The sequence below is a fragment of the Oncorhynchus mykiss genome, chromosome 2 (genome assembly GCF_013265735.2).
Source record: "Oncorhynchus mykiss isolate Arlee chromosome 2, USDA_OmykA_1.1, whole genome shotgun sequence".
NCBI lineage: Eukaryota > Metazoa > Chordata > Actinopteri > Salmoniformes > Salmonidae > Oncorhynchus > Oncorhynchus mykiss.
The window spans coordinates 65,752,235-65,779,828 of record NC_048566.1 but is presented as its reverse complement, the minus strand read 5'-3'; the positions used below and the strand labels follow the sequence as shown (position 1 = coordinate 65,779,828).

The window sequence follows — 27,594 nt, the reverse complement described above, 5'->3', positions numbered from 1 at the left end:
TAAATGTCGTTCCACTTCATAATTGTGTCCCACTTGTTGTTGATTCTTCACAAAAAAATACAGTTTTATATCTTTATGTTTGAAGCCTGAAATGTGGCAAAAGGTCGCAAAGTTCAAGAATACTTTCGCAAGGCACTGTAGCGGTATTAAGGTCATCAATGGATTATGGAAGTATAGCATATGTATCAGCAGCTCAGACATCTTTAAAAAAGCTAGATGTTTTCAGGCCCAAGCCCTAAGAATATGTTGTGGAGCACTAAGGACCTCCGGTGGCAGCAATGCAGGTAGAGATGCCGTTAAATATAAAAAGACAACAGCTAGCCATGACATTGGGTAAATCTACAAGGAAATAAGGTTACACATCCTACAAAAAAGGTGCTCCTTGAGTGCTGGGAACATGAACAAAATCTGAATACAAGCTTTGGGTGGATAGCGGATGGTGAGAGAGATGGGGTGGTTTTGGAGGGAGTTTAGCCCCTCTGTGGTTCTGTCTGCTATCCCACCTTGGTTTTTCCTTCAACCAGTGATATATCTAGGGTTGCTTGAGAGAGTAAGAGATGTTGAGGAAGGAGTAGATTCAGTTGTAAGTGAACATTTAAGAACAAAATACTTTCTTGAATATATTCACAGATGAATCTAGGGACCCTAAAACAGGGAGGACAGGAGCAGCTTTTAGTGTTCCTGAGTTTAAGGTGGCAGTGACAAAAAGAGCAAGAAATAATTTATCTGTTTACACAATGGAGTTGTTGGCCGTAATGTTGGCTGCAGAGTGGGTGGAGGAGGTGAGGCCAGACAGGGTAGTCATCTGCTCTGACTCCTGTGCTACACTGATGAGTGTAAATTCAAGTGTGACTCAAAGCAGACAGGATGTATTGTTTGAGGTTTTGCAGTGTTTGAATAGGGTGGGGTAAGTAAGCATTTCACGGTAAGGTCTAATACACCTGTTGTATTTGGAGCATGTGACAAATACAATTTAATTTGAAACAGATTATTTGTGATGTTCCTCTGCGTACCAGCTCATGTGGGAGAAAAGTGGATATTATTGCTAAGCAGGCTCTTAAACATCCTAATGTTGAGATGGAATTGTCAATCAGTAAAGCAGAAGCCAATGGATTAATAAGAACACTGCTTAAAAATAAGTGGCAAGAGTTGTGGAATAGGGAGAGTAAGGGAAGACACCTGTATAAAATCCAGGAAAAGGTGGGGGCAGGGAGCTCCTCAAGCCGATATTGGATAGGATTTAGACCTTCACTGTCTCTGGTCCACACTCCTGTCCAGTTGGTGGCGGTAATGTACCCTAAAGTTGGTTGCCAACCGTCATATAAAATCCACAAAAGAAGAAGCTACTATCTCGTCCTCTACAGTTTATATCTTGAAGCGGTCAACAATGGTAACGTTACAACTAGTGGGGTCTCTCCGAAAAGAGCTCGCTGACTCCTTATCCACTTGCCGGGTGCTGGTGGTCGGAGCTGGAGGAATTGGCTGTGAGCTCTTGAAAAATGTTGTTCTCACCGGTTTCAAAAATATAGAAGTGGTAAGTCGTGCAGGGGGCGGACACTTGCCGGGGTGGTATAAAAGGCCTAGCTAGCTCAATTTAGCTAATCTGAAAATAATTATATTCGAACATGTCTATATTTAAGTGGTGACGTTCTCTTTAGATATAGTCATGAATGAACAGAACTACCTAGTTAACAGTTGTCACTTCATCTAAATTGTAAATTGCGCGCCATTTTCTGACTTTGTGGTCTGTAACGTTAGACAATACTAAGGAGTCCCATCTTTCACGGTGTTGTGCCGAAAATCTCCTCCCCTTCGTGTTCTTCATTGCTGCGATTTGCTTGCAAATTGAGATTTCTGCTCTTCAATCCGTTGTCAATTCAGCCTAGATTTCACTGTTCTTAGTAGAAGAAAGCATTTTTGTCTGCTGTTTTCGGTTTGGCTATTTGTTTCAATATGGCGCCCAAACCCCCCTCGGCGCCCGGTTCCGCCCCGGTAAAATGCCACCCATGTCGCCCACCCATGTCGCCTAAATTCAGTCTGGGGTGGCAGAGTGCCCTCGGGGCGTTCCTAAATGCAAACTGGAGTGGCAGAGTGCCCTTGGGGCGTTTGTAAATTCAGAGCATTACGCTCTCTTAGCGTTCAGAGCGCACACTGGACTCTGGCCTCGGAGTTTTTATTTTTTTTATTTTACCTTTATTTAACCAGGCAAGTCAGTTAAGAACAAATTCTTATTTTCAATGACGGCCTGGGAACAGTGGGTTAACTGCCTGTTCAGGGGCAGAACGACAGATTTGTACCTTGTCAGCTCGGGGGTTTGAACTCGCAACCTTCCGGTTACTAGTCCAACGCTCTAACCACTAGGCTACCCTGCCGCCCCAGGTTTGATCTGGGGGTTCTGGCTGAGTGTGCCAGAGCGCAGAATAACTGATTTAATTTATCAACACAAAACATCCGTTGAATATGACCGGTGACAATAAACGTCAGCAAACATGTTAAATGAAATTGTTTTCAACAGCACAGTTAATCACTAACGACCTAGATAACATGAAAACAGCCCAACCAGCTCTGCTAGGGCAAATCAAAATGTATTTTTAACGTCCTGAATACAACAGGTGTAGCGTGAAACGCTTACTTACAAGCACCTAACCAACAATGTAGTTCAATAAATAGAGTTAAGAAAATATTTAAATAAAGTTTTAAAAAATTAAAACAGAAAGCAACACAATAAAATTACATAAAAAAATAACGAGGCTATATGCAGGGGGTACCCATACCGAGTCTAGGTGCGGGAGTACAGGTTATTTGAGTTAATTTGCACATTTAGGTAGGGGTAAAGTTACTACGCATAGATAATCAGCAGTGAGTAGCAGCAGTGTAAAAACAGCCTTTTGATTAATTCTTCAGCAGTCTTATAGCTTGGGGGTAGAAGCTGTTAAGGAGCCTTTTGGACCGAGACTTGGCGCTCCAGTACAGCTTTCCGTGCAGTAGCAGAGAGAACAGTCTACGATTTGGGTGACTGGAGTCTGACAATTTTGTAATTTTCTTCCTCTGTAAAAATGGTCAGAGTGAAGTGTTCTCTCAATTGTGCCTGGAAGCAGTTGTCTAAGCTAACTCGAGACAGTTAGCTTGGGTGCTTGACTAGTTGTGAGGCCAGAACACCCAGATTAACCCTCTCAGAAGAGAGCGCTCTGATGTCTGAGTAGAGCGTCAGAGAGTATTTACGAATGCACCTTTAGAGCCGGTGCGAGATATGGGTCTGAAAATGTACCTCAATGCAGGGATGGATTATACCACTGCACTCCAAATGTTATCTTTATCGACACTGCTCCATCGAAGATTGAGATACTGTTGCTTTTTCCTGGAAAACTGCCCTTTTCGTCCTCAAACTAGCTGGCAGTAGCCGCAACGGCCATTATGGAATGGCATGTCGCGTTGAACAACAAATGAGCTGATTGGCCTACACTGCCATTCCAAAATGTGTAGCTCAGTGTAAATAAGCTTAGCTGCAGGGTTGGTCAGTCATTGATCTTGCTTTGTACTCTACCCCTCAGGTGTTTTATAATGTGCATTTCTGTTAGGTAGCTAGATACATTGCTGCTTGTAGCAAATTCTTTCATACATTCACACTTTTAGTGAACCTGACAAAATGTACATTTTTGTTGTTGCAGTTATTAGTAATTGTCTTGTTAACTTGGATTTGGATTTTAATTGGCTGTATCTGTGTTCCTTATAGATTGATCTGGACATTATTGATGTGAGCAACCTGAACAGACAGTTCCTGTTCCAGAAGAAACATGTGGGAAAGTCCAAGGCTCAGGTAGGGGATCCAATGTTTCTTTTCACATGCATCACTGCTTGATCCTTTTGGTCCATTCTCACTTTTGCTGTAGGCTATGTAGCTATACAACCAAAATACTATGTCAGGGGTAGGCAACTAGATTCAACCGCAGGCTGATTAAAAAAAATAAATAAATAAAAATCCCCCCAGAGCCGATAGTCACGATGCCGGAACATAAATATAACAATTTGCACATTGCAAATTACCACAATTTAAGGCCCAAAATAGATTGTATTTGAACATTTCATTCCTTGATTACATTGAGACACAATCACCTCTCTTTTTATTTGTGGGAATACTTGGGAGCAGATTTCCTAAATCAAAATAGTTTTAAGCTGAACAACTGGTGATTTCTAGGCTTTTTGACCCAAAGCTACATTTATTTTTATCTATTATATATTTTTTATTTTGTTACTAAAAACTCTTGGGGGCTGCCTGTTGCCAACCCCTGCTATAAATTAACTTGTGGCTGTCTTGCAGGTGGCCAAAGAGACTGTGCTGCAATTCTGTCCTACTGCCAATATCACGGCCTACCATGACAGCATCATGAAGTAAGTCAACTAGCTACTGTAGTTATGTGCATGATTGTTCATTGTGCATATGATATTATATTGTGTGTGTTTGTCACCGCGGGTTGCCGATGGGAAAACTGAATGTCCTTGGTCTGTTTGTCCTTCCCAGTCCAGATTACAATGTGGAATTCTTCAGGAACTTCATGCTTGTAATGAATGCCTTGGACAATCGAGGTATAGTGGAATCTCAATGCCTTCCTAATGAAACCCTCAATACCGATCCCTAGTCAATTTGTCTGTTTGTAGAGTATATTTGGTATCTTTTCCCAATTATTATGGTCCTTGTCTTACCGCCAGCCAATGTTCCCTCTAAGCTGCGTGCAGTAGCCCGAGACTGCCGTTCAGCTCCCCTGGACTGCCACACAGAAGAAATATAAGCCCATGGAGAGAAGCACGAGATTGAACTTCACACAACTTTCTAGAGTTTTCCCTGTTAACACTCAACGTTTCCCATTACTCTGGCAATTGTGATTGAATCAGCGCAATATTAGCCCCTTTCAATGCAACATACTGAAACAAAACAAACTATGCAAGACTAAGTATCCAAGAGATTTTGTTGTATGCAGAACGCTTCGGAGTAGGATTCTATTGAATTGATACGCACTACTCAGACCGTACTCTACACAGACCGGTGTGGCATAACCAATCAGAGTTGCAGTAGGCCTATATGCAAATAGATCAATGCGATATATGGATCTGTGGCATTTACTTTGAACTGAACTATGTTGACAGCATGAGCGGTCCTGAGTAGATGCGCTTGTTTTGAGGTCAAAGCAAGAGCTGCATGTAGCCACGTGTGCACATTTTGTTAATTTTTTGCTAGTGAGTTATTAGCCCAGTTATAGATAATTTGTAGTCAGCAATAGGGGAGTGATTGCTTCCTACAAGACCATAAAACATGTTTTTAAAAACATTTTGTGGAACATTGCTGCCAGCTGAATCTTTTCTTCCTTGCAGTGGCTCGTAACCATGTGAACAGGATGTGTCTTGCAGCTGACATTCCCCTTATTGAGAGTGGCACAGCTGGCTACCTTGGGCAGGTGACCGTTATTAAGAAGGTAAACAATTTGATTGTGAATCACATGTGTGTAGTTGTCAACCACAACCTGTGAGTACCATTCATCCAATTGTTAATGTTGAGCACCAATGTAACACATAACAACCACCTCCCTCTTCTTGTTTTTACACACTACAGGGTCTTACTGAGTGCTATGAGTGCCAGCCCAAACCCACACAGAAAACATTCCCTGGCTGCACCATTCGCAACACCCCATCTGAGCCCATACATTGCATTGTGTGGGCCAAGTACCTTTTCAAGTAAGTCTAGTAAAAGTGCTTGTTTCTCTCTCGTAGTAAACAATTGCAAAGTAGATGATTTTTCATTTTACCCAATAGGGGGTTAATGATGGGATTCCTGGCGTAGATCTGTTATTGCAATCAGGTTGGTTGAGCTGTCGTCCATGGTATTGATAATCCAGTTCTATCTCCACCTCAGCCAGCTTTTTGGAGAGGAAGATGCAGATCAAGAGGTGTCCCCTGACACAGCTGACCCAGAGCTTTCATGTGAGTATAACAAAACACTTGAACATTCTCCAACTGCCACTCTCCCTGGTCTCCATGAGACTAGGTCGTGTGTACTCTGGGCTTTATTGGGATAATAATATATGCCATTGGATATTTGTTGCCTATTCCCAGGGAACCCTGCAGACACTGAAGCCCGAGCCACAGCATCTGACCAGGATGGAGACATCAAACGTGTGTCCACTAAGGACTGGGCACGTTCCACTGGCTACGACCCAGTCAAACTCTTCAATAAGGTACTGTAGGCTTAAGGGTGAGCAAGCATTTACTAGAGGACTGCTTGAATGTGGCCACATGTCTTGTTGTCAAGCAGCTTATTACCCTAAGCTATGGGTATTAAAATGTATAGAAATAGCTACTAGTCCAGGACTACATTTGTGTGGTCCTCCAGCTTTTTAAAGATGACATCCAGTACCTCCTGACCATGGACAAGCTGTGGAAGAAGAGGAAAGCCCCACTGCCTCTGGATTGGCTTGAGCATCAGAAACTTAGTAAGATATTAGCATCCTATATTATATTGCTCCAATTTGAATTTGATTTTTATTTTATTTTTTTCAAAAAATGTAATTAGAAAATCTTCTAATACAAATTGAATTTGAATATTTTCTGATTCATTTTCTGGTCTTGTTATAGAAGCTTTGAGGTTTAGGTTTGATTCTCTCTGGTTGTGTGATAGCGTGTCCCCAGGGGGTGACTGGGACGGGATTGAAGGACCAGCAGGTGTTGGGTGTGGCAGGCTACTGCCAGCTCTTCTCCCGCAGTGTGGAAACCCTGCACTTCATGCTGGTTGACAAAGGGGATGGAGCAGAGCTTGTGTGGGACAAGGTGAGGACACACAGGGAATTGATTTGGATGGGTAACTGTGCAGGGTCTAAACTGGAACACAATATATTATCAAGGTACAACAGAACGGTGAAGATGATGTGCTCATAGTTTAAGCTTAAAGTTGCATTGCAAGTTCTTTGGAAGTCCATTTGATTGTCTTCCTCTTGTTGCTAGGATGACCCTCCAGCGATGGACTTTGTGACAGCAGCCGCCAACCTGCGCATGTATATTTTCAGCATGAATATGAAGAGCCGTTTTGACATCAAGTGTGGGTATTGAGTTAAAGCTGTCTAGCATTTGTAAAAAAAAAAAATAATGTATGTGTTATTTTGATGTATTATAAATAAGTGATTTTACTTTTGATAAATTTTGCAAGGTCTATTTCCTAGTTAGCTGTTTTGACGTGTTGTAAATTGTTCCTTGCAGCCATGGCAGGGAACATCATCCCAGCGATTGCCACAACCAATGCAGTCATTGCTGGCCTCATAGTGCTGGAGGCACTGAAGATTCTTTCGGGAGATGTGAAGCAGTGTCGCACGGTGAGAAATCAGGAGTGATCCTTTCTGCTAAGGGTGGTTCTAAGCCTTCAAACTTTTTGTCATATTAACTAGGAACCAAACAGGACGAACCTGAACTTGTCCAATACAAACTCTTGTTTTCGTTGCATACCATTTTCCATTTGGATCTAACCGCTTCCGTTGCTAAACATTTTGCTATGGTGTGCAACTAATGAATACACCCCAGGGGAAGTTTGACAGTAGGAATGGGGAACTATTTTCAAAACTCATGTAATTTTAAGTACACAACACAGCATTTATTTCAAAATACATTTGGTGACGGAACGGTTTTGTTGTAGCCCTCTTACCTGCCTGTCACTTTGTATCATTCCCTGTAATAGTAGCTGTGATGGTTGCAGTGTAACTGTGGGCCCCTAAAGTCAAGGGCGCGGCAGGCCAGTCAACTTCTTCCACACCGATCTCGCCAAACCATTTCTGTATGAACCTCGCTTTGTACACGGGCAATTTCATGAAACAGGATAGGGCCTTCCCCAAAGTGTTGCCACAACGTTGGAATCACAGAATTGTCTAGAATGTAATTGAATGCAGTAGCGTTAAGATTTCCCTTCGCTGGAACTAAGGGGCCTAGCCCGAACCATGAAAAACAGCCCCAGACCATTATTCCTCCTCCACCAAACTTTACAGTTGGCAATATGCATTCGGGCAGGTACCGTTCTCCTGACATCCACCAAACACAGAATCATCTGTTGGACTGCCGGATGGCTGAGTGTGATCCACCACTCCCAGAGGATGCGTTTCCACTGCTCCAGAGTCCAATGGCGGTGAACTTTACACCAATCCAGCTGACGCTTGGCATTGATCATTCGTCTTGTTACTATTTTTATAATTTAACTGCATTGTTTGAAAGAGATCGTAAGCAAGCATTTCACTGTAAATTCTACACCTGTTGTATTTGGCGCATGTGACCATAACATTTGATTTGAGTTATATAGCATATAGGCATGGCCTATGCCAATGTGCACAAACAATGCCGGCAAATTAATCTCTCTAAAGAGCCAAAAATAAATTTGATTTTTTTGGATCCTGCTTTGACATGCTGCACATAAAAATATCCATCATGCGTTCCCTGAACATGTTAGTTGAAATATCTAACTTTTGCCAGGTCTTACTTGGCATTGGGAAAAGGTAAGTCTAGAGCTCTCCTGCTTAGTTACTTTGCTTCAAAGTATAGGCATTTTATACCCGTTTCACGGAATTAAGGAATTTATTAGACTTTTTGGTTGTAGGCTAATGTTATAGCATAATACCTCCGAGTGAGCTATTGAGTGTGTAGACTTTTGGTCCAGCTCTACTCTAGCACACTGCTCAACAGGACATTGTTAATCTGACTCCTGTGTGGCCTAGCTCTCCAGATGGAGAGTAACAGTGCTGTATATTTGACTCTAAGGCATTTTTTTCAGAGTGGTATCATTATGATATTGAGTGTCATTATACTATACTTATACTGGCTCTGAACGAACTTTATTTGACTCTTTGCAACTGGAATCCACACATCCTGAGGCTGCATTCATTGTAGCTGGGGATTTTAACAAGGCTAATCTGAAAACAAGACTCCCTAAATTATATCAGCATATCGATTGCGCAACCAGGGCTGGTAAAACCTTGGATCATTGCTATTCTAACTTCCGCGATGCATATAAGGCTCTCCCCTACCATCCTTTCGGAAAAGCTGACCACGACACCATTTTGTTGCTCCCTGCCTACAGAAAGAAGCTAAAACAAGAAGCTCCCACGCTGAGGTCTGTTCAACGCTGGTCCGACCAATCTGATTCCACACTCCAAGACTGCTTCCATCACGTGGACTGGGATATGTTTCGTATTGTGTCAAACAACATTGACGAATACGCTGATTTGGTGAGCGAGTTCATTAGAACGTGTGTTGAAGATGTCGTTCCCATAGCAACAATTAAAACATTCCCAAACCAGAAACCGTGGATTGATGGCAGCATTTGCGTGAAACTGAAAGTGCGAACCACTGCTTTTAATCAGGGCAAGGTGACCGGAAACATGACCGAATACAAACAGTGTAACTATTCCCTCCAAGGCAATCAAACAAGCTAAGCGTCAGTATAGAGACAAAGTAGAATCGCAATTCAACGGCTCAGACACAAGAGGTATGTGGCAGGGTCTACAGTCAATCACGGACTACAAAAAGAAAACCGTCCCAGTCACGGACCAGCATGCCTTGCTCCCAGGCAGACTAACTTTTTTGCCCGCTTTGTGGACAATACAGTACCACTGACACGGCCCGCAACCAAAACATGCTGACTCTCCTTCACTGCAGCTGAGGTGAGTAAAACATTTAAACTTGTTAACCCTCGCAAGGCTGCAGGCCCAGACGGCATCCCCAGCCGCGCCCTTAGAGCATGCGCAGACCTGCTGGCTGGTGTGTTTACGGACATATTCAATCAATCCTTAACCCAGTCTGCCGTTCCCACATGCTTCAAGAGGGCCACCATTGCTCCTGTTCCCAAGAAAGCTAAGGTAAGTGAGCTAAATGACTACCGCCCCGTAGCACTCACTTCCGTCATCATGAAGTGCTTTGAGAGACTAGTCAAGGACCATATCACCTCCACCCTACCCGACACCCTAGACCCACTCCAATTTGCTTACCGCCCAAATAGGTCCACAGACGATGCAATCTCAACCACACTGCACACTGCCCTAACCCATCTGGAAAAAAGGAATACCTATGTGAGAATGCTATTCATCGACTACAGCTCAGCATTTAACACCATAGTACCCTCCAAACTCGTCATCAAGCTCGAGACCCTGGGTCTCGACCTCGCCCTGTGCAACTGGGTACTGGACTTCCTGACGGGCCGCCCCCAGGTGGTGAGGGTAGGTAACATCTCCACCCCGCTGATCCTCAACACTGGGGCCCCACAAGGGTGCGTTCTGAGCCCTCCCCTGTTCACCCACGACTGCGTGGCCACGCACGCCTCCAACTCAATCATCAAGTTTGCGGACGACACAACAGTGGTAGGCTTGATTACCAACAACGACGAGACGGCCTACAGGGCAGGTCTGGAGGTGAGGGCCCTCGGAGTGTGGTGTCAGGAAAATAACTTCACACTCGACGTCAACAACTAAGGAGATGATTGTGGACTTCAGGAAACAGCAGAGGGAACACCCCCCTATCCACATCGATGGAACGGTAGTGGAGAGGGTAGTAAGGTTTAAGTTCCTCGGCGTACACATCACAGAGAAACTGAATTGGTCCACCCACACAGACGGCATCGTGAAAAAGGTGCAGCAGCGCCTCTTCAACCTCAGGAGGCTGAAGAAATTTGGCTTGTCACCAAAAGCACTCACAAACTTCTACAGATGCACAATCGAGAGCATCCTGGCGGGCTGTATCACCGCCTGGTACGGCAACTGCTCCGCCCACAACCGTAAGGCTCTCCAGAGGGTAGTGAGGTCTGCACAACGCATCACCGGGGGCTAACTACCTGCCCTCCAGGACACCTACACCACCCGATGTTACAGGAATGCCGTAAAGATCATCAAGGACAACAACCACCCGAGCCACTGCCTGTTCACCCCGCTATCATCCAGAAGGCGAGGTCAGTACAGGTGCGTCAAAGCTGGGACCGAGAGACTGAATAACAGTCTGATGGCCTTGAGATAGAAGCTGTTTAACAGCCACCACTAACATTGAGTGGCTGCTGCCAACACACTGACTCAACTCCAGCCACTTTAATAATGGGAATTGATGGGAATTGATGTAAAATATATCACTAGCCACTTTAAACAATGCTACTTAATATAATGTTTACATACCCTACATTATTTATCTCGCATGTATATATATACTGTACTCTATCATCTACTGCATCTTTATGTAATAAATGTATCACTAGCCACTTTAAAACTATGCCACTTTGTTTACATACTCATCTCATATGTATATACTGTACTCGATACCATCTACTGCATCTTGCCTATGCTGCTCTGTACCATCACTCATTCATATATCTTTATGTACATATTCTTTATCCCTTTACACTTGTGTGTGTGTGTATAAGGTAGTAGTTTTGGAATTGTTAGCTAGATTACTCGTTGGTTATTACTGCATTGTCGGAACTAGAAGCACAAGCATTTCGCTACACTCGCATTAACATCTGCTAACCATGTGTATGTGACAAATAAAATTTAATTTGATTTACTAGGCTGGTTTTGGTATTGAACCCAAAATTCTGAACACTTAGTTTGTGATCTAGCTAATGAAAGGGCTCCCGAGTGGCGCAGTGGTTTAAGACACTGCATCTCAGTGCTAGAGGCGTCACTACAGACCCTAGTTCGATTCCCTGCTCTATCACAACCGGCTGTGATTGGGAGTCGCATAGGGCGGCACACAATTGACCCAGTGTCGTTAGGGTTTGGCCAGGGTAGGCCGTCATTGTAAATAAGAATTTGTTCTTAACTGACTTGCCTAGTTAAATAAAGGTTATAAAAATGATTAGCCCATCGGGGTAACCTAAACAAATGCAAATGGGCAACCCCATGCTTTACCCATCTATAACCTAGCCACTATGCTATATCAGTAAGCCTAAAATGGCACACCTGCCTGATAATATAAGCCCTAAGCCTTCTGATGAAAGTCAGCCCCAAAAAATACTACTTTTTGCCAATATGTGCTCATTTCTGGAGAGGAATATTGGTGTGTGTGTGTGGTGTGTGCAGACATCAAGTTGGTATTAATTTGCATTCCAAGTGCCATTAAAAATGTAGCGTCATTGAACCTGCAGATACCCTGTGGTTGTGAATAATTTAATGGCAACTTAGTGCTGTTTTAGTGTATAGCTAGTGTGATCTGAAACCTATTCCAATGTCCATTCCTGTATTGTCTTCCTAGATCTTCCTGAACAAGCAGCCCAACCCCAGGAAAAAGTTGCTGGTTCCGTGTGCTTTGGACCCACCCAGTGCCAACTGTTATGTGTGCGCCAGCAAGCCAGAAGTCACAGTCAAACTGAATGTGCACAAAACTCTTGTGCTGGCCCTACAAGACAAGGTAAAGCATTGGCTTTCTGGCTCCTTTTTCATGTAACCATGCTTACAATCATACTGATAAAGCCAGATAAATGCACAGACTGATAGACATTTTTGACCAGGGAGGAAGAGATAAAGCCATGTAGATATTGACTAGTGGGTTGCATGTAAAATCTAAACAAAACAAATCTTGTTTTGTTGTTGCAAACATGAGTGAAAATGTGATCAGCATATATATATTTAACCTTTTTTTAATACTGTTATTTAACTAGGAAAGTCGGTTAAGAACAAATTCTTATTTTCAATGACGGCCTAGGAACAGTGGGTTAACTGCCTTGTTCAGGGGTAGAACAACATATTTTTACCTTGTCGACTTGTGACCTTTCGGTTACTAGTCCAACACGCTAACCACTAGGCTACCTGCCACCCCATAACCATGTGTTCAGCTAAAGACTCTTGTTTCTTTGTTAGATATTAAAGGAGAAGTTTGGGATGGTGGCGCCAGATGTGCAGATCGAGGATGGGAAAGGGACAATCCTTATCTCCTCTGAGGAGGGTGAAACCGAAGGTATGAGACAATCACAGAATATTATCAGACTGTCCCAAAGGAGACCAGAAGAGGACTGCATATTGCACTCAACAGTTAAGGGTTTGCATTTGAAATACTTGTACTGTTCGAATAATATCATGACATTCTTTCGGATAGTTTTTTGTAAAACAGCTTTTGTTTGCTGCGTGACTCGGGAGAGCTGCAGCAGAGTGGGGGAAGGGCAGGGGCCGGTATATGTGAGAGATGGGATGGATAGACAGAGTGAAAGTAGCCATAGTCATGCTAGTTTGACAAACTTGCTGCTATAGGTTATCATACCATACCATCTGGTAGTGCCGGTTTTACCTACAGTGGCAAGAAAAAGTATGTGAACCCTTTGGAATTACCTGGACTTTTGCATAAATTGGTCATAAAATTTGATCTGATCTTTATCTAAGTCACAACAATAGACAAACGCAGTCTGCTTAAACTAACAATTATACGTTTTCATGTCTTTATTGAACACACCGTGTAAACATTCACAGCTCAGGGTGGGGAAAGTATGTGAACCCTTGGTTTTAATAACTGGTTGACCCTACTTTGGCAACAATATCCTCAAGCAAATGTTTTCTGTATTTGTGGCTCAGACCTGCACAACGGTCAGGAGGAATTTTTGACCAGTCCTCTTTACAAAACCGTTTCAGTTCAGCAAAATTCTTGGGATGTCTGGTGTGAAGCGCTCTCTTGAGGTCATGCCACAGCATCTCAATCGGGTTGAGGTCAGGACTCTGACTGGGCCACTCCAGGAGGTGTATTTTCTTCTGTTGAAGCCATTCTGTTGTTGATTTACTTCTGTGTTTGGGTTGTTGTCCTGTTACATCACCCAACTTCTGTTTAGCTTCAATTGGTGGACAGATAGCCTTCCATATTCTCCTGCGATATGTCTTGATAAACTTGGGAATTCATTTTTCTGTCAACGATAGCAAGGTGTCCAGACCCTGAGGCAGCAAAGCAGCACCAAACCATGATGCTCCCTCCACCATACTTTACAGTTGGGATGTTGGTGTGCTGTGCCTTTTTTCTTCCACAGTGTTGTGTGTTCCTGCCAAACAACTCAACTTTAGACAATTTGTGTTACTGTGGACTGATGAACATCAAGGCTTTTAGAGATACTTTTGTAACCCTTTCCAGCTTTATGCAAGTCAGCGATTCTTAATCTTGAATCTTCTGAGATCTTTTGTTCAAGGCATGGTTCACATCATGCAATGCTTCATGTGAATAGCAAACTCATAATTTTGTGAGTTTTTATAGGGCAAGGCAGCTCTAACCAATATCTCCAATCTGGTCTCAATGATTGTACTCTAGGTTAGCTGACTACTGATTCCAATTAGCTTTTAGAGAAGTTATTAGCCTAGGGGTTCACATACTTTTTCCAACCTACAATGTGAATGTTTAAATGATCTATTCAGTATAGACAAGAAAAATACAATGATTTGTGTGATTTAGTTTAAGCAGACTGTTTGTCTGTTGTGATTTTGATGAAGATCAGATCAAATTTTGTTACCAATTTATGCAGAAATCCAGATAATTCCAAAGCGTTCACATACTTTTTCTTGACACTGTATGTCAAATCGACAAAGTAGCTAGCTAGCAAGGCTAATTGAGGCACTCTCTGAACTGCTTACTCCTCCAAGAGGGAGGCAAGCTTACATGAGAGGAGATTCTTAGCTCTACTCCCTTAAAGCATTAACACAATCAAGAACTGATTCTTACCCGTTTTTACAGCCTATATGTGTCTTAAAATAGGTGAGTGATATGATCTTTAGAGCCTAAACAGACTGAACAACAAGGAGACAGGTTAAATAGTTTTTTGGTTTTTTTAAGCCTTGACACAATTGAGACATGGATTGTGTATGTGTGCCATTCAGAGGGTAAATGGGCAAGACAAAATATTTAAGTTCCTTTTGAACAGGGTATGGTAGTAGGTGCAAGCCTGGCGCACTGGTTTGTGTCAAGAAATGCAACACTGCTGGGTTTTTCAAGCTCAATAGTTTCCTGTGTGTATCAAGAATGATCAACCACCCAAAGGACATCCAGCCAACTTGACAACTGTGGGAAGTATTGGGAGTCAACATGCCAGCATCCCTGTGGAAAGTTTTCCACACCTTGTAGAGGGTTATTGCAGCAGACCACACCGGGTTGCACTTCTTCTATCAGCTAAAAACAGTGGGCACACGATCACCAACATGAATACTCTTGCAAATAATCCGATACTAACGTCTGTTGGGATATTTGATTAACTGTGCCCACCCCTAAACAGTATACTCTCTTATCATCAGTATACAAATCTTTTCATGCACCATTCTCTTCTCATAGCAAACAACTGCAAGTTCCTGTCTGACTTTGCGATTCGAAATGGCAGCCGTCTGCAAGTGGATGACTTTCTGCAGGATTACACACTCCTGGTTAATGTGATTCACTGGTAAGAGAAGGATGTATTTCTCTGTGTGCTGTATTCGCCTTTGTATTTCCCTAATGTAAATGTATTTCTGCTGAAAAAGTGAAAACTTGGAGAAGGATGTGGAATTTGAGGTGGTGGGTGATGCACCTGACAAGGCCCCAACCAGGTCACAAGAAGAGGGAAAGAACGTTGCCAATGGCAACAAAGATTCTTCAGAACCGTCCACCTCTTCCGAAGGTGAGCAAAACTGGCATTGTCTACAGAAATGAACTATTTTAGACTACATCTGATAATTCAAATCCTGGTCATAAGTAATCAGTCCGGTCCTTAAACCATTTGTTTATAGTGCTGAGAATGAGGCAATGTTTCTTCTGTAGTTGAATATAAACTCTAAAGGGGTACAGGTAAATCTGACTTTGTTTTCCTCTTGCTTTCCTTTCACCTCTTAGCTCCTGCTGAACAGAATGACATTCTGCTAGTTGATTCAGACGAGGAGGCGCCGTCCTCCAGCACTATGGCTGTCAGCATGGAGTCAGGAGGCCACAAGAGGAAGCTCCATGATGCTGAGACAGGCGAGGCCTCAGCTAAGCGCCAACACCTGAGTCAACCCTCAGCTGATGATGATAATGACATCATTGCGCTGGACTAGCATGTCTCTCAACCCCCACCCCCCCCCTGTTAGAAGAAGGGAACTATTTTCATGCGCCATTCCTCTTACCAAACATTTGTAAATAATTATGTACAAAACTTACGTTTTCTGGTTATTTGGGGTCAACAGAGTACTGTTTACAGTGGACATTTTGATACATTGCATCTATTTGTGATAAAATATTTAAGATTTTTTTAAAATAATAATGTATTTGTTTTGTCACAAGTCGGGTGTGTTATTTTGGGGAGATTGAAAGAAACATTTTAAAAGGTGCTACAGCTAGAATTTCTCCCCTATGTGGAAGCAGGTGAATTGCAACTGCAATAGGCATTCAAAGCAAATCTCCCCCTCCCATTCATCCCATTTCCCCGTAGAATTAGTAACGTGCTTTTTATTTTTTTCACCTTTATTTAACAAGGTAGGCTAGTTGAGGACAAGTTCTCATTTACAACTGCAACCTGGCCAAGATAAAGCAAAGCAGTTTGACACCTACAACAACAGTTACAAATGGAATCAACAAACATACACAGTGTGTGCAAATAAGGGAGGTAAGGCAATAAATAGGCCATGTTGGCAAAGTAATTACAATATAGCAATTAAACACTGGAGTGATAGATGTGCAAGTAGAGATACTGGGGTACAAAGGAGCAAGATAAATAAATACGGTTTGGCGATGAGGTAGTTGGCTGGGCTATTTACAGGTGCAGTGAGCTGGTAAGAGATATGAGTCTCCAGCTTCATCTTTTTTTTTTTCTTCTTTCTTTCAGTTCTATTACAATATATATATTTTTGGATGGTACAATGCTTCCCAACACTATTCTGTTTTCTCACATAAACTGAAATTGAGCGAACCATGTAGAATATTTGCAAATAGGAAAAGTGATTTCTACATTGGCCAATTGACCCATCCTAGATAACACAGCCAAAGTCAAATTAGCTTTCCCATTCTGACAACAGATACTGCTCTGGTGGGAGAAATCAATAGGCGAATATCACTGCCAATCACAACACTGGCAAGTAAGTAATATTGTGAAACACTATCATTCCACTATTACTGCAGATAGTTAGTCGGAAGTTTACATACACTTAGGTTGGAGTCATTAAAACTTGTTTTTCAACCACTCCACAAATGTCTTATTAATAAAATATAGTTTTGGCATGTCGGTTAGGACATTACTTTGTGCATGACACAAGTCGTTTTACAACAATTGTTTACAGACATTTCACTTATAATTCACTGTATCACAATTCCAGTGGGTCAGAAGTTTACATACACTAAGTTGACAGTGCCTTTAAACAGCTTGGAAAATTCCAGAAAATTATGTCATGGCTTTAGAAGCTTCTGATAGGCTAATTGACATAATTTCAGTCAGTTGGATGTGTACCTGTAGATGTATTTCAAACTCAGTGCCTCTGCTTGACATCATGGCAAAATCCAAAGAAATCAGCCAATACCTCAGAAGAATAATTGTAGACCACAAGTCTGGTTCATCCTTGGGAGCAATTTCCAAAATGCCTGAAGGTACCACCGTCATCTGTACAAACAATAGTACGCAAGTATAAACACCATGGGACCACGCAGCCGTCATACCGCTCAGGAAGGCGATCCGTTCTGTCTCCTAGCGATGAATGTACTTGGTGCGAAAAGTGCAAATCAATCCTAGAACAACAGCAAAGGACCTTGTGAAGATATTGGCGGAAACAGGTACAAGAGTATCTATATCCACAGAAAAACGAGACCTATATTGATATGCTTGAAAGGCCGCTCAGCAAGGAAGAATGCCACTGCTCCAAAACCGCCATAAAAGAGCCAGACTACGGTTTGCAACTGCACATGGGGACAAAGATCGTACTTTTTGGCGAAATGTCCTGGTCTGATGAAACAAAAATAGAACTGTTCGGCCATATTGGCCATCGTTATGTTTCGAGGAAAAAGGGGGAGGCTTGCAAGCCGAAGAACACCATCCCAACCGTGAAGCACGGGGGTGGCAGCATCATGTTGTGGGGGTGCTTTGCTACAAGAGGGACTGGTGCACTTCACAAAATAGAGAGCATCATGGGGTAGGAAAATTATGTGGATATATTGAAGCAACATCTCAAGACATCAGTCAGGAAGTTAAAGGTTGGTTGCAAATGGGTCTTCCAAATGGACAATGACCCCAAGCATACTTCCAAAGTTGTTGCAAAATGGCATAAGAACAACAAAGTTAAGGTATTGGAGTTGCCATCACAAAGCCCTGACCTCAATCCTATAGAAAATTTGTGGGCAGAACTGAAAAATGTTGTGCGAGCAAGGACGCCTCCAAACCTGACTCAGTTACACCAGCTCTGTCAGGAGGAATGGGCCAAAATTCACTTTATTGTGGAAGGCTGCCCAAAATGTTTGACCCAAGTTAAACAATTTAAAGGCAATGCTACCATATACTAATTGAGTTTATGTAAACTTCTGACCTACTGGGAATGTGATGAAATAAATAAAAGCTGAAATAAATAATTCTCTCTTCTATTATTCTGATATTTCACATTCTTCAAATAAAGTGGTGATCCTAACTGACCTAAAACAGGGATTTTTTACTAGGATTAAATGTCAGGAATGGTGAAAAACTGAGTTTAAATGTATTTGGCTAAGGTTTATGTAAACTTCCGACTTCAACTGTATATTTTGGACATTTTCTGAAATTACAATGCTAACATTTTTTCACCCTAAATCCTGTGTAGCACCTTTAATACCAAATGTTTTCAGGGTATTTCCTCCAGATCATTGTAAAAAATATATATATAATCAAACCCAATTATTTCTTTGGGTCTAGCATTGACTGAATTTTCTTTGTAATTGTTGACCATTGACCACTTGCAACGTGAGTTGCTTTGTCACAGCTGGCTAAAAAATGTATTGTATTGGTGTTTGTTACTTTATTTATACATTCCATTTTTCATGTGGTTTATAGTTTGATCCATCATAGCTGGGCCTTGACCTCCCTTTGGACCAAGTAGGTAACGACAGAATAAACGCTTACAGATCTAATGACCCAAAACTTGTTTTCTTAAGCTTTAGCATGCACAGTATTACTAGCATACATAATATATCAGAATTGTGCTGCCTGTGTCAACCACTGATGGCCAGTACAGTGTACAATTGTGGCCAAAAGTTTTGAGGATGACACAAATATTAATTTTCAAAGTCTGCTGCCTCAGTTTGTATGATGGCAATTTGCATATACTCCAGAATGTTATGAAGAGTGATCAGATGAATTGCAATTAATTGCAAAGTCTCATTGCCATGCAAATGAACTGAATCTGAAGCAAATTCCACTGCATTTCAGCCCTGCCACAAAAGGACCAGCTGACATCATGTCAGTGATTCTCTCGTTAACACAGGTGTGAGGGTTGACGAGGACAAGGCTGGAGATCACTCTATCATGCTAATTCAGTTTGAATAACAGACTGGAAGCTTCAAAAGTAGGGTGGTCCTTGGAATCATTGTTCTTCCTCTGTCAACCAAGGTTACCTGCAAGGAAACATGTGCCATCATCATTGCTTTGCACAAAAAGGGCTTCACAGGAAAGGATATTGCTGCCAGTAAGATTGCACCTAAATCAACCATTTATCGGATCATCAAGAACTTCAAGGGGAGCGGTTCAATGGTTGTGAAGAAGGCTTCAGGGAGCCCAAGAAAGTCCAGCAAGTGCCAGGACTGTCTCCTAAAGTTGATTCTACTGTGGGATCGGGGCACCACAAGTGCAGAGCTTGCTCAGGGTTGGCAGCAGGCAAGTGTGAGTATATCTGCATGCACAGTGAGGCAAGGACTTTTGGAGGATGGCCTGGTGTCAAGAAGGGCAGCAAAGAAGCCACTTCTCTCCAGGAAAAACATCAGGGACAAACTGATATTCTGCAAAAGGTACAGGGAATGGACTGCTGAGGACTGGGGCAAAGTCATTTTCTCTGATGAATCCTTTTTCCGATTGTTTGGGGCATTCGGAAAAAGCTTGTCCGGAGAAGACAAGGTGAGCGATACCATCAGTCCTGTGTCATGCCAGCAGTAAAGCATCTCGAGACCATTTATGTGTGGGGTTGCTTCTCAGCCAAGGGAGTGGGCTCACTCACAATTCCTAAGAACACAGCCATGAATAAAGAATGGTACCAACACATCTTCCGAGAGCAACTTCTCCCAGCCATCCAGGAATAGTTTGGTGATGAACAATGCCTTTTCCAGCATGATGGAGCACCTTATCTAAAAAAGACACTGAAGCAGCAAACTTTGTGGAAATTAATATTTGTGTCATTCTCAAAACTTTTGGCCACGACTGTACTTACAGTGCCTTAAAGTATTCATACCCTTGACTTATTCCACAATTTTGTTGTATTACAGCCTGAATTCAAAATGGATTAAATATACTTTTTTTCTCACCCGTTTACACACAATGCCCCATAATGACAAAGTGAAAACATGTTTTTAGAAATTTGTGCAGATTTATTGAAAATGAAATAGATTTATGTCAAAACTGTAACTTGTCCAGATTCACTGTCTTGCTTTATTTGATCCCATATTTTACAAGGTAAGTTGACTGAGAACACATCATTTACATTAACGACCTGGGGAATTGTTACAGGCGAGAGGGGGGTGAATGAGCCAATTGGAAGCTGGGAATGATTAGGTGGCCATGATGGTATGAGGGCCAGATTGGGAATTTAGTTAGGACACAATGGGATATTTAGTGGCAACAGAGTCAAGACACCTATTTAACATCCCATTCAAAAGACCGTACCCTAACCGGGAAAAATCCCCCAATCACTGCCACATTGGGATATTTATTTTTTAGACCAGAGGAAAAAGTGCCTCCTACTGGCCCTCCAATACCACTTCCAGCCACACACAGCCCATCCAGGGATCAACCATAACCAACCCTGCTTGGCTTCAGAGGAAGCCAGCAGTGGTATGCTGCAGTCACTACAAAGATATGGGTGTCCTGCCTAACTCAAATGGTAAACAAATCCAGTGTAGATTTGGCTTTGTGTTTTATATTATTGTCCTGCTGAAAGGTGAATTTATCTCCCAGTGTCTGGCGGAAAGCAGACTGAACCAGGTTTTCCTCTAGGATTTTGCCTGTGCTTAGCTCAACTTGTGGAGTATCTATCAGTTTTCCACAATTACAGCTGTTTTAAAGTCACCATTAACCTCATTGTGAAATCCCAGAGTGGTTTCCTTCCTCTCCGGCAACTGAGTTAGGAAGGACGCCTGCACCTTTGTAGTGACTGGGTGTATTGATACACCCTCCAAAGTGTAATCAATACGTTCACCATGCTCAAAGGGATATTTTTTTCTTGTCTGCTTTTATTTATTTTTACCCATCAATGGGTGATAAAAAAAAAAAATACAAAATTTGAGCATTGGAAAACCTCCTTGGTCTTTGTGGTTGAATCTGTGTTTGAAATTCACTGAGGGACCATACATATTATTGAATGTGTTGGGTACAGAGATGAAGTAGTCGATCAGAAATCATGTTAAACACTAATATTGCACACAATGTCCATGCAACTTATTCTGTGACTAGGCAACATTTTAGTCCTGAACTTATTTAGGCTTGCCATAATAAAGGGGATGAATAGCGAGTGACTCAAAATATTTCAGCTTTTTATTTTTATATAGATAGATATTTGTTTTAACAATAAATACAATGTAAGTCCAGACCTGAATCCAATCGAGAATCTGTGGAAAGAACTGAAAACTGCTGTTCACAAATGCTCTCCATCCAACCTCACTGAGCTCGAGCTGTTTTGCAAGGAGGAATGGGAAAAAATGTCAGTCTCTCGATGTGCAAAACTGATAGAGACATACCCCAAGCGACTTACAGCTGTAATCGCAGCAAAAGGTGGCGCTACAAAGTATTAACTTAAGGGGGCTGAATAATTTTGCACGCCCAATTTTTCAGTTTTTGATTTGTTAAAAAAGTTTGAAATATCCAATAAATGTCGTTCCACTTCATGATTGTGTCCCACTTGTTGTTGATTCTTCACAAAAAAATACAGTTTTATATCTTTATGTTTGAAGCCTGAAATGTGGCAAAAGGTCGCAAAGTTCAAGGGGGCCGAATACTTTCGCAAGGCACTGTAATTCCACTTTGTGCAGGCCAGTGACAAAAAAAATCTTAGATGAATACATTTTAAATTCAGTGGGACAAAATGTGTAAAAGGTCAGTGGGTGTGAATACTTTCAGAAGGTATATGTTTGGAACTTCCGTACTTTGCAGTTGTTTTTACTGGATACAACACGTGTTACTGTGAAGCCCTTTCATTGCTTGGTTTTGGTTTGACAGTAAGTGATGTCTTGTTTTTGCCACAGTTCTTTATAAATGGTTCAGATGGAGAAAACACCTCATTATATAACATTTACAACTGGATACTTTTACAGCCATGATTTCCAGAACAGCAAGTATGTTTCATAATGTCCTTCTCACTTTGAGATAGTATTTTGTGTTTTCCACTTCCAGCGTGGTGTCCCAGGACTCAGGGAAAAACTTTTTTTCCAGAGCGAATATTTTGTAATTGAAGGTGTGTGGGTGAGTGTGTAGGGATTAAAGTCCAAAAGAGTAATCACAGTCCTGTCAGTGACACTCCTAAATGGAGTACAAAATTGCAAAGCCATTAGCAAGTTTACAATAATGCCATTCCTAAGGAGCTTTAGCTAAACATATTCTCAGTCAAGTACTAGGTACAACGTTTGCATAACATTTCCAAGACCTCTGTTAGTCAAAATAACCTCATCCAATTATTTACATTAAACCAGAAAATAACACTTGGGCTGTTTGTAAAGATGCATTTGTGTGCTCAACCACAATTGGAAACTACTATTTTTATTATAGACACAAAGCACTGTACATTTTACCATACAGATGAAGACGGAAGTTTACATACACCTTAGCCAAATACATTTAAACTAAGTTTTTCACAATTCCTGACATTTAATCCTAATAAAAATGTCCTGTCTTAGGTCAGTTAGGATCACCACTTTATTGGAAGAATGTGAAATATCAGAATAATAGAAGAGAGAATGATTTATTTCAGCTTTTATTTCTTTCATCACTTTCCCAGTGGGTCAGAAGTTTACATAAACTCAATTAGTGTTTGGTAGCATTGTCTTTAAATTGTTTAACTTGGGTCAAATGTTTTAGGCAGCCTTCCACAAGCTTCCCACAATAAATTGGGTGAATTTTGGACTATTCCTCCTGACAGAGCTGGTGTGACTGAGTCAGGTTTGTAGGCCTCCTTGCACGCACACGTTTTTTCAGTTCTGCCCACAAATTTTCTATAGGATTGAGGTCAGGGCTTTGTTATGGCCACTCCAATACCTTGACTTTGTTGTTCTTATGCCATTTTGCCACAACTTTGGAAGTATGCTTGGGGTCATTGTCCATTTGGAAGACCCATTTGCAACCAAGCTTTAACTTCCTGAATGATATCTTGAGACGTTGCTTCAATATATCCACATAATTTTCCTTGCTTATGATGCCATCTATTTTGTGAAGTGTACCAGTCCCTCCTGCAGCAAAGCACCCCCACAACATGATGCTGCCACCCCTGTGCTTCACGGTTGGGATGGTGTTCTTCGGCTTGCAAGCATCCCCTTTTTCCTCAAAACATAATGATGGTTTTTGTTTCATCAGACCAGAGGACATTTCTCAAAAGTACCATCTTTGACCCAATGTGCAGTTGCAAACCGTAGTCTGGCTTTTTTTATGGTGGTTTTGGAGCAGTGGCTTCTCCCTTACTGAGCGGACTTTTCAGGTTATGTCGATATAGGACTCGTTTTACTGTGGATATAGATACTTTTGTACCCATTTCCTCCAGCATCTTCACAAGGTCCTTTGCTGCTGTTCTGGGAATCATTTGCACTTTTCGCACCAACGTACTTTCATCTCTAGGAGACAGAATGCGTCTCCTTCTTGAGCGGTATGATGGCTGCGTGGTCCCATGGTATTTATACTTGCGTACTATTGTTTGTACAGATGAATCTGGTACCTTCAGGCGTTTGGAAATTGCTCCCAAGGATGAACCAGACTTGTGGAGGTCTACAATTTTTTTCTGAGGTCTTGGCTGATTTCTGTTGATTTTCTCATGATGTCAAGCAAAGAGGCACTGAGTTTGAAGGTAGGCCTTGAAATACATCCACAGGTACACCTCCAGTCGACTCAAATTATGTTAATTAGCCTAGCAGAAGCTTCTAAAGCCATGACTTAATTTTCTGGAATTTTCCAAGCTGTTTAAAGGCACAATCAATTTCGTGTATGTAAACGTCTGACCCACTGGAATTGTGGTACAGTGAATTATAAGTGAAATAATCTGTAAACCATTTTTGGAAAAATTACTTTTGTCATGCACAAAGTAGATGTCCTAACTCACTTTCCAAAACTATAGTTTGTTAACAAGAAATTTGTGGAGTGGTTGATAAACGAGTATTATTGACTTGTAAACTTCCGACTTCAACTCTATGTGCTGCATCTATTGTAGCGCATGAAACTGTCAGATGTATTGTGCTGTTATACGCTTTGCAAGTCCCGCCTAATTTCTGGATCATGTCCAATACTGTTTTATTTGGGATTCTCGATTCTCGATTGCGCCGGTTTTGGTAAAAAAGCTCAAGGGGATGGGGATGAAGAAATGTAACCACTCAAATTCATAGAGAGAGCTATGGATGCAAAGACTGATCATCCATGATATTAAAATGTACGTTTTGAGGCTATATAGTGTTTGTTTACATTTACTTTGTTTACAGACATTAGCTATATTTTGGGTTCTGATGAGGTATGACAGTTGAACTAAGTTCACCATGAGGCATTTATAGGTTATATTCTTCAATGATCAATGGGTACATATTTATAAGTCCAAACATTGATATGGCAACTACAGATGGCCCCTTTCAGATATACAGTTCTTTCAGAAGGTATTCAGACCCGTTGACCTTTTCCACATTTGTTATGTTACAGCCTTATTCTAAATTCCCCTCATCAATCTACACACAATACCCCATAATGACAAAGTAATAACAGTTTTTTAGAAATGTTTGCTAATTTAAAAAAAAAAAAAATCTAATTTACGTAAGTATTCAGACCCTTTACTCAGTAATTTGCTGCAGCACCTTTGGCAGCGATTACAGCATCAAGTCTTCTTGGGTATGACGCTACAGGCTTGGCACACCTGTATTTTATTTGGAGAGTTTCTCCCACTCTTCTCTGCAGATCCTCTCAAGCTCTGTCAGGTTGGAAGTTAACATTGCTGCACAGCCATTTTCAGCTCTCCAGAGATGTTTAGATAGGGTTGAAGTCCGGGCTCTGGCTGGGCCACTCAAGAACATTCGGAGACTTGTCCCGAAGCCACTCCTGCGTTGTCTTGGCTGTGTGCTTAGGGTCGCTGTCCTGTTGTAAGGTGAACCTGCTCCCCAGTCTGAGGTCCTGAGTGCTCTGGAGCAGGTTATCATCAAGGATCTCTCAGTACTTTGCTCTGTTCATCTTTGCCTTGATCTTAACTAGTCTCCCAGTCCGTGCTGCTGAAAAACATCCCCAGAGCATGATGCAACCACCACCATGCTTCACCGTAGGGATGGTGCCAGGTGTCCTCCAGATGTGACGCTTTGCATTCAGGCTAAAGAGTTCAATCTTGGTTTCATCAGATCAGAGAATCTTGTTTCTCGTGATCTGAGAGTCTTTTGGTGCCTTTTGGCAAACTCCAAGTGGGCTGTCATGTGTCTTTTACTGAGGAGTGGCTTCTGTCTGGTCACTCTACCATAAAGGCCTGATTGGTGGAGTGCTGCAGAGATTGTTGTCCTTCTGTAAGATTCTCCCATCTCCACAGAGGAACTCTGGAGCTCAGTCAGAGTGATCATCATGTTCTTGGTCACCTCCCTGACCAAGGCCCTTCTCCCCCAATTGCTCAGTTTGGCTAGGCGGCTAGCTCTAGGAAGAGTCTTGGTGGTTCCAAACATTTTCCATTTAAGAATGATGGAGGCCACTGTGTTCTTGGGTACCTTCAATGCTGCAGAAATGTTTTGGTACCCTTTCCCAGATCTGTGCCTCGACACAATCGACACTAAAAACTTTAGTGATTGGGAGTCCCATAGGGTGGCGCACAATTGGCCCAGCGTCGTCTGGGTTTGGCCAGGGTAGGCCATCAGTGTAAATAAGAATTTGTTCTGAACTGACTTGCCTAGTTAAATGAAGGTTAGAGAATCCTGTCTCGGAGCTCTATGGACAATTATTTTGACCTCATGGCTTGGTTTTTGCTCTGCCATGCACTGTCACCTATGGGACCTTATAGGTGTGTGCCTTTCTAAATCATTTCCAATCAATTAAATTTACCACAAGTGGACTCCAATCAAGTTGTAGAAACATCTCAAGGATGATCAATGGAAACATTTCTATAAACCGGTTTTCGCTTTGTCATTATGGGGTATTGTGTGCAGATTGCTTAGGATTCTTTGTTTTATATCCATTTTAAAATAAGGCTAGCATAACAAAATATGGAAAAAGTCAAGGAATCTGAATAGGCATCAAGAAATATATATATATATATATCCATAAAAATGATGCCAGCTGATTCATGAATTCAACTTGCTGAGAAAAGCTACCTGCCTGCCTGTCTCGTCCCAACACATTTATTACTATGGGACAGCTGGAGATTGCAACATTGTTTCAATATTGAAATTCAAATGTCAGACAGACCACAAGGTTTATATTAATCTCCGCTGTTAAATCAAATGCTAGTCTAAAAGAAATCTGAGATAATATCTAGATGCTTTTTATAGTGGAGATCAAGTTTATAAATTGCCTGGCTGGACTGATGAGACAGTGGATTGCGCAGTGAGATGGAACAGAGTAAATAGGCATTTCAACGTCATATCTTTAGCCGGTGGTAACTTGTGGAATAGACACCAGTTGGAATACGGTTTTAACCAATCAGAATCCAGGATTAGACCAACCTGTTGTATACATAAGCAATAAGGCCCGAGGAGGTGTGGTATATGGCCAATATACTAAGGGCTGTTCTTAAGCATGACAACAGAGTACCTGGACACAGCCCGTAGCTGTGGTATATTGGCCATATACCACAAACCCAGAGGTGCCTTATTGCTATTATAAACTGTTAACCAACTTAATTAGAGCAGTAAAAATAAGTATTTTGTCATACCCATGGTATAACACAGTGTTCAGCCAATCAGCATTCTTGGCTCGAACACCCAGTTTATGATGTCTGATATACGACGGTTTCAGCCAATCAGCATTCAGGTCTCAAAACACCCGGTTTATAATATCGTATGAAGATATGCTAAAACACTTGTAGTCAATGCCATGGCGACATTGGCTAGCTAAACTCCGATGACATGTTTCTAACGGTCGTTTCGCGCAAAACTGCGCATGTGCAGGTCAAAGCTAATCCTTCGATAAAGTTGTTTTTGACGAAAATGAAAACGTGTCAGTTTGTCACTTTCACGAGGTTGGAGCAATAACATGTTGAACTAACCAAAAACATTGTCTCGAATCGAGATTGTGCCTTTAGATTTAGAGAAAATGAACAACTA

The 27,594-nt window shown here is 41.8% G+C and overlaps 1 protein-coding gene across 1 annotated transcript; it reads left to right on the top strand.

Moving 5' to 3' along the window:
- Positions 1-1,312: 1,312 nt before the first annotated feature.
- Positions 1,313-17,108, top strand: LOC110493917 (SUMO-activating enzyme subunit 2). Its single transcript, XM_021568519.2, has 17 exons — positions 1,313-1,534; positions 3,734-3,817; positions 4,319-4,389; positions 4,520-4,584; positions 5,368-5,468; positions 5,606-5,727; positions 5,906-5,973; positions 6,106-6,227; positions 6,383-6,482; positions 6,668-6,816; positions 6,991-7,084; positions 7,243-7,355; positions 12,253-12,408; positions 12,858-12,954; positions 15,292-15,397; positions 15,477-15,613; positions 15,826-17,108. The coding sequence occupies exons 1-17, from the start codon at positions 1,388-1,390 to the stop codon at positions 16,023-16,025; spliced, it is 1,932 nt and encodes a 643-aa protein (XP_021424194.1). The 5' UTR covers positions 1,313-1,387; the 3' UTR covers positions 16,026-17,108.
- The last annotated feature ends 10,486 nt before the right edge of the window (positions 17,109-27,594 follow it).

Bases quoted from the DNA above. Each gene is read 5' to 3' on its own strand.
- LOC110493917 (XM_021568519.2), top strand. From the start codon at position 1,388: ATGGTAACGTTACAACTAGTGGGGTCTCTCCGAAAAGAGCTCGCTGAC. The intron at 5,469-5,605 runs GTAAACAATTTG...TACACACTACAG, and splicing joins AGGTGACCGTTATTAAGAAG to GGTCTTACTGAGTGCTATGA. The intron at 5,728-5,905 runs GTAAGTCTAGTA...TCTCCACCTCAG, and splicing joins TGGGCCAAGTACCTTTTCAA to CCAGCTTTTTGGAGAGGAAG.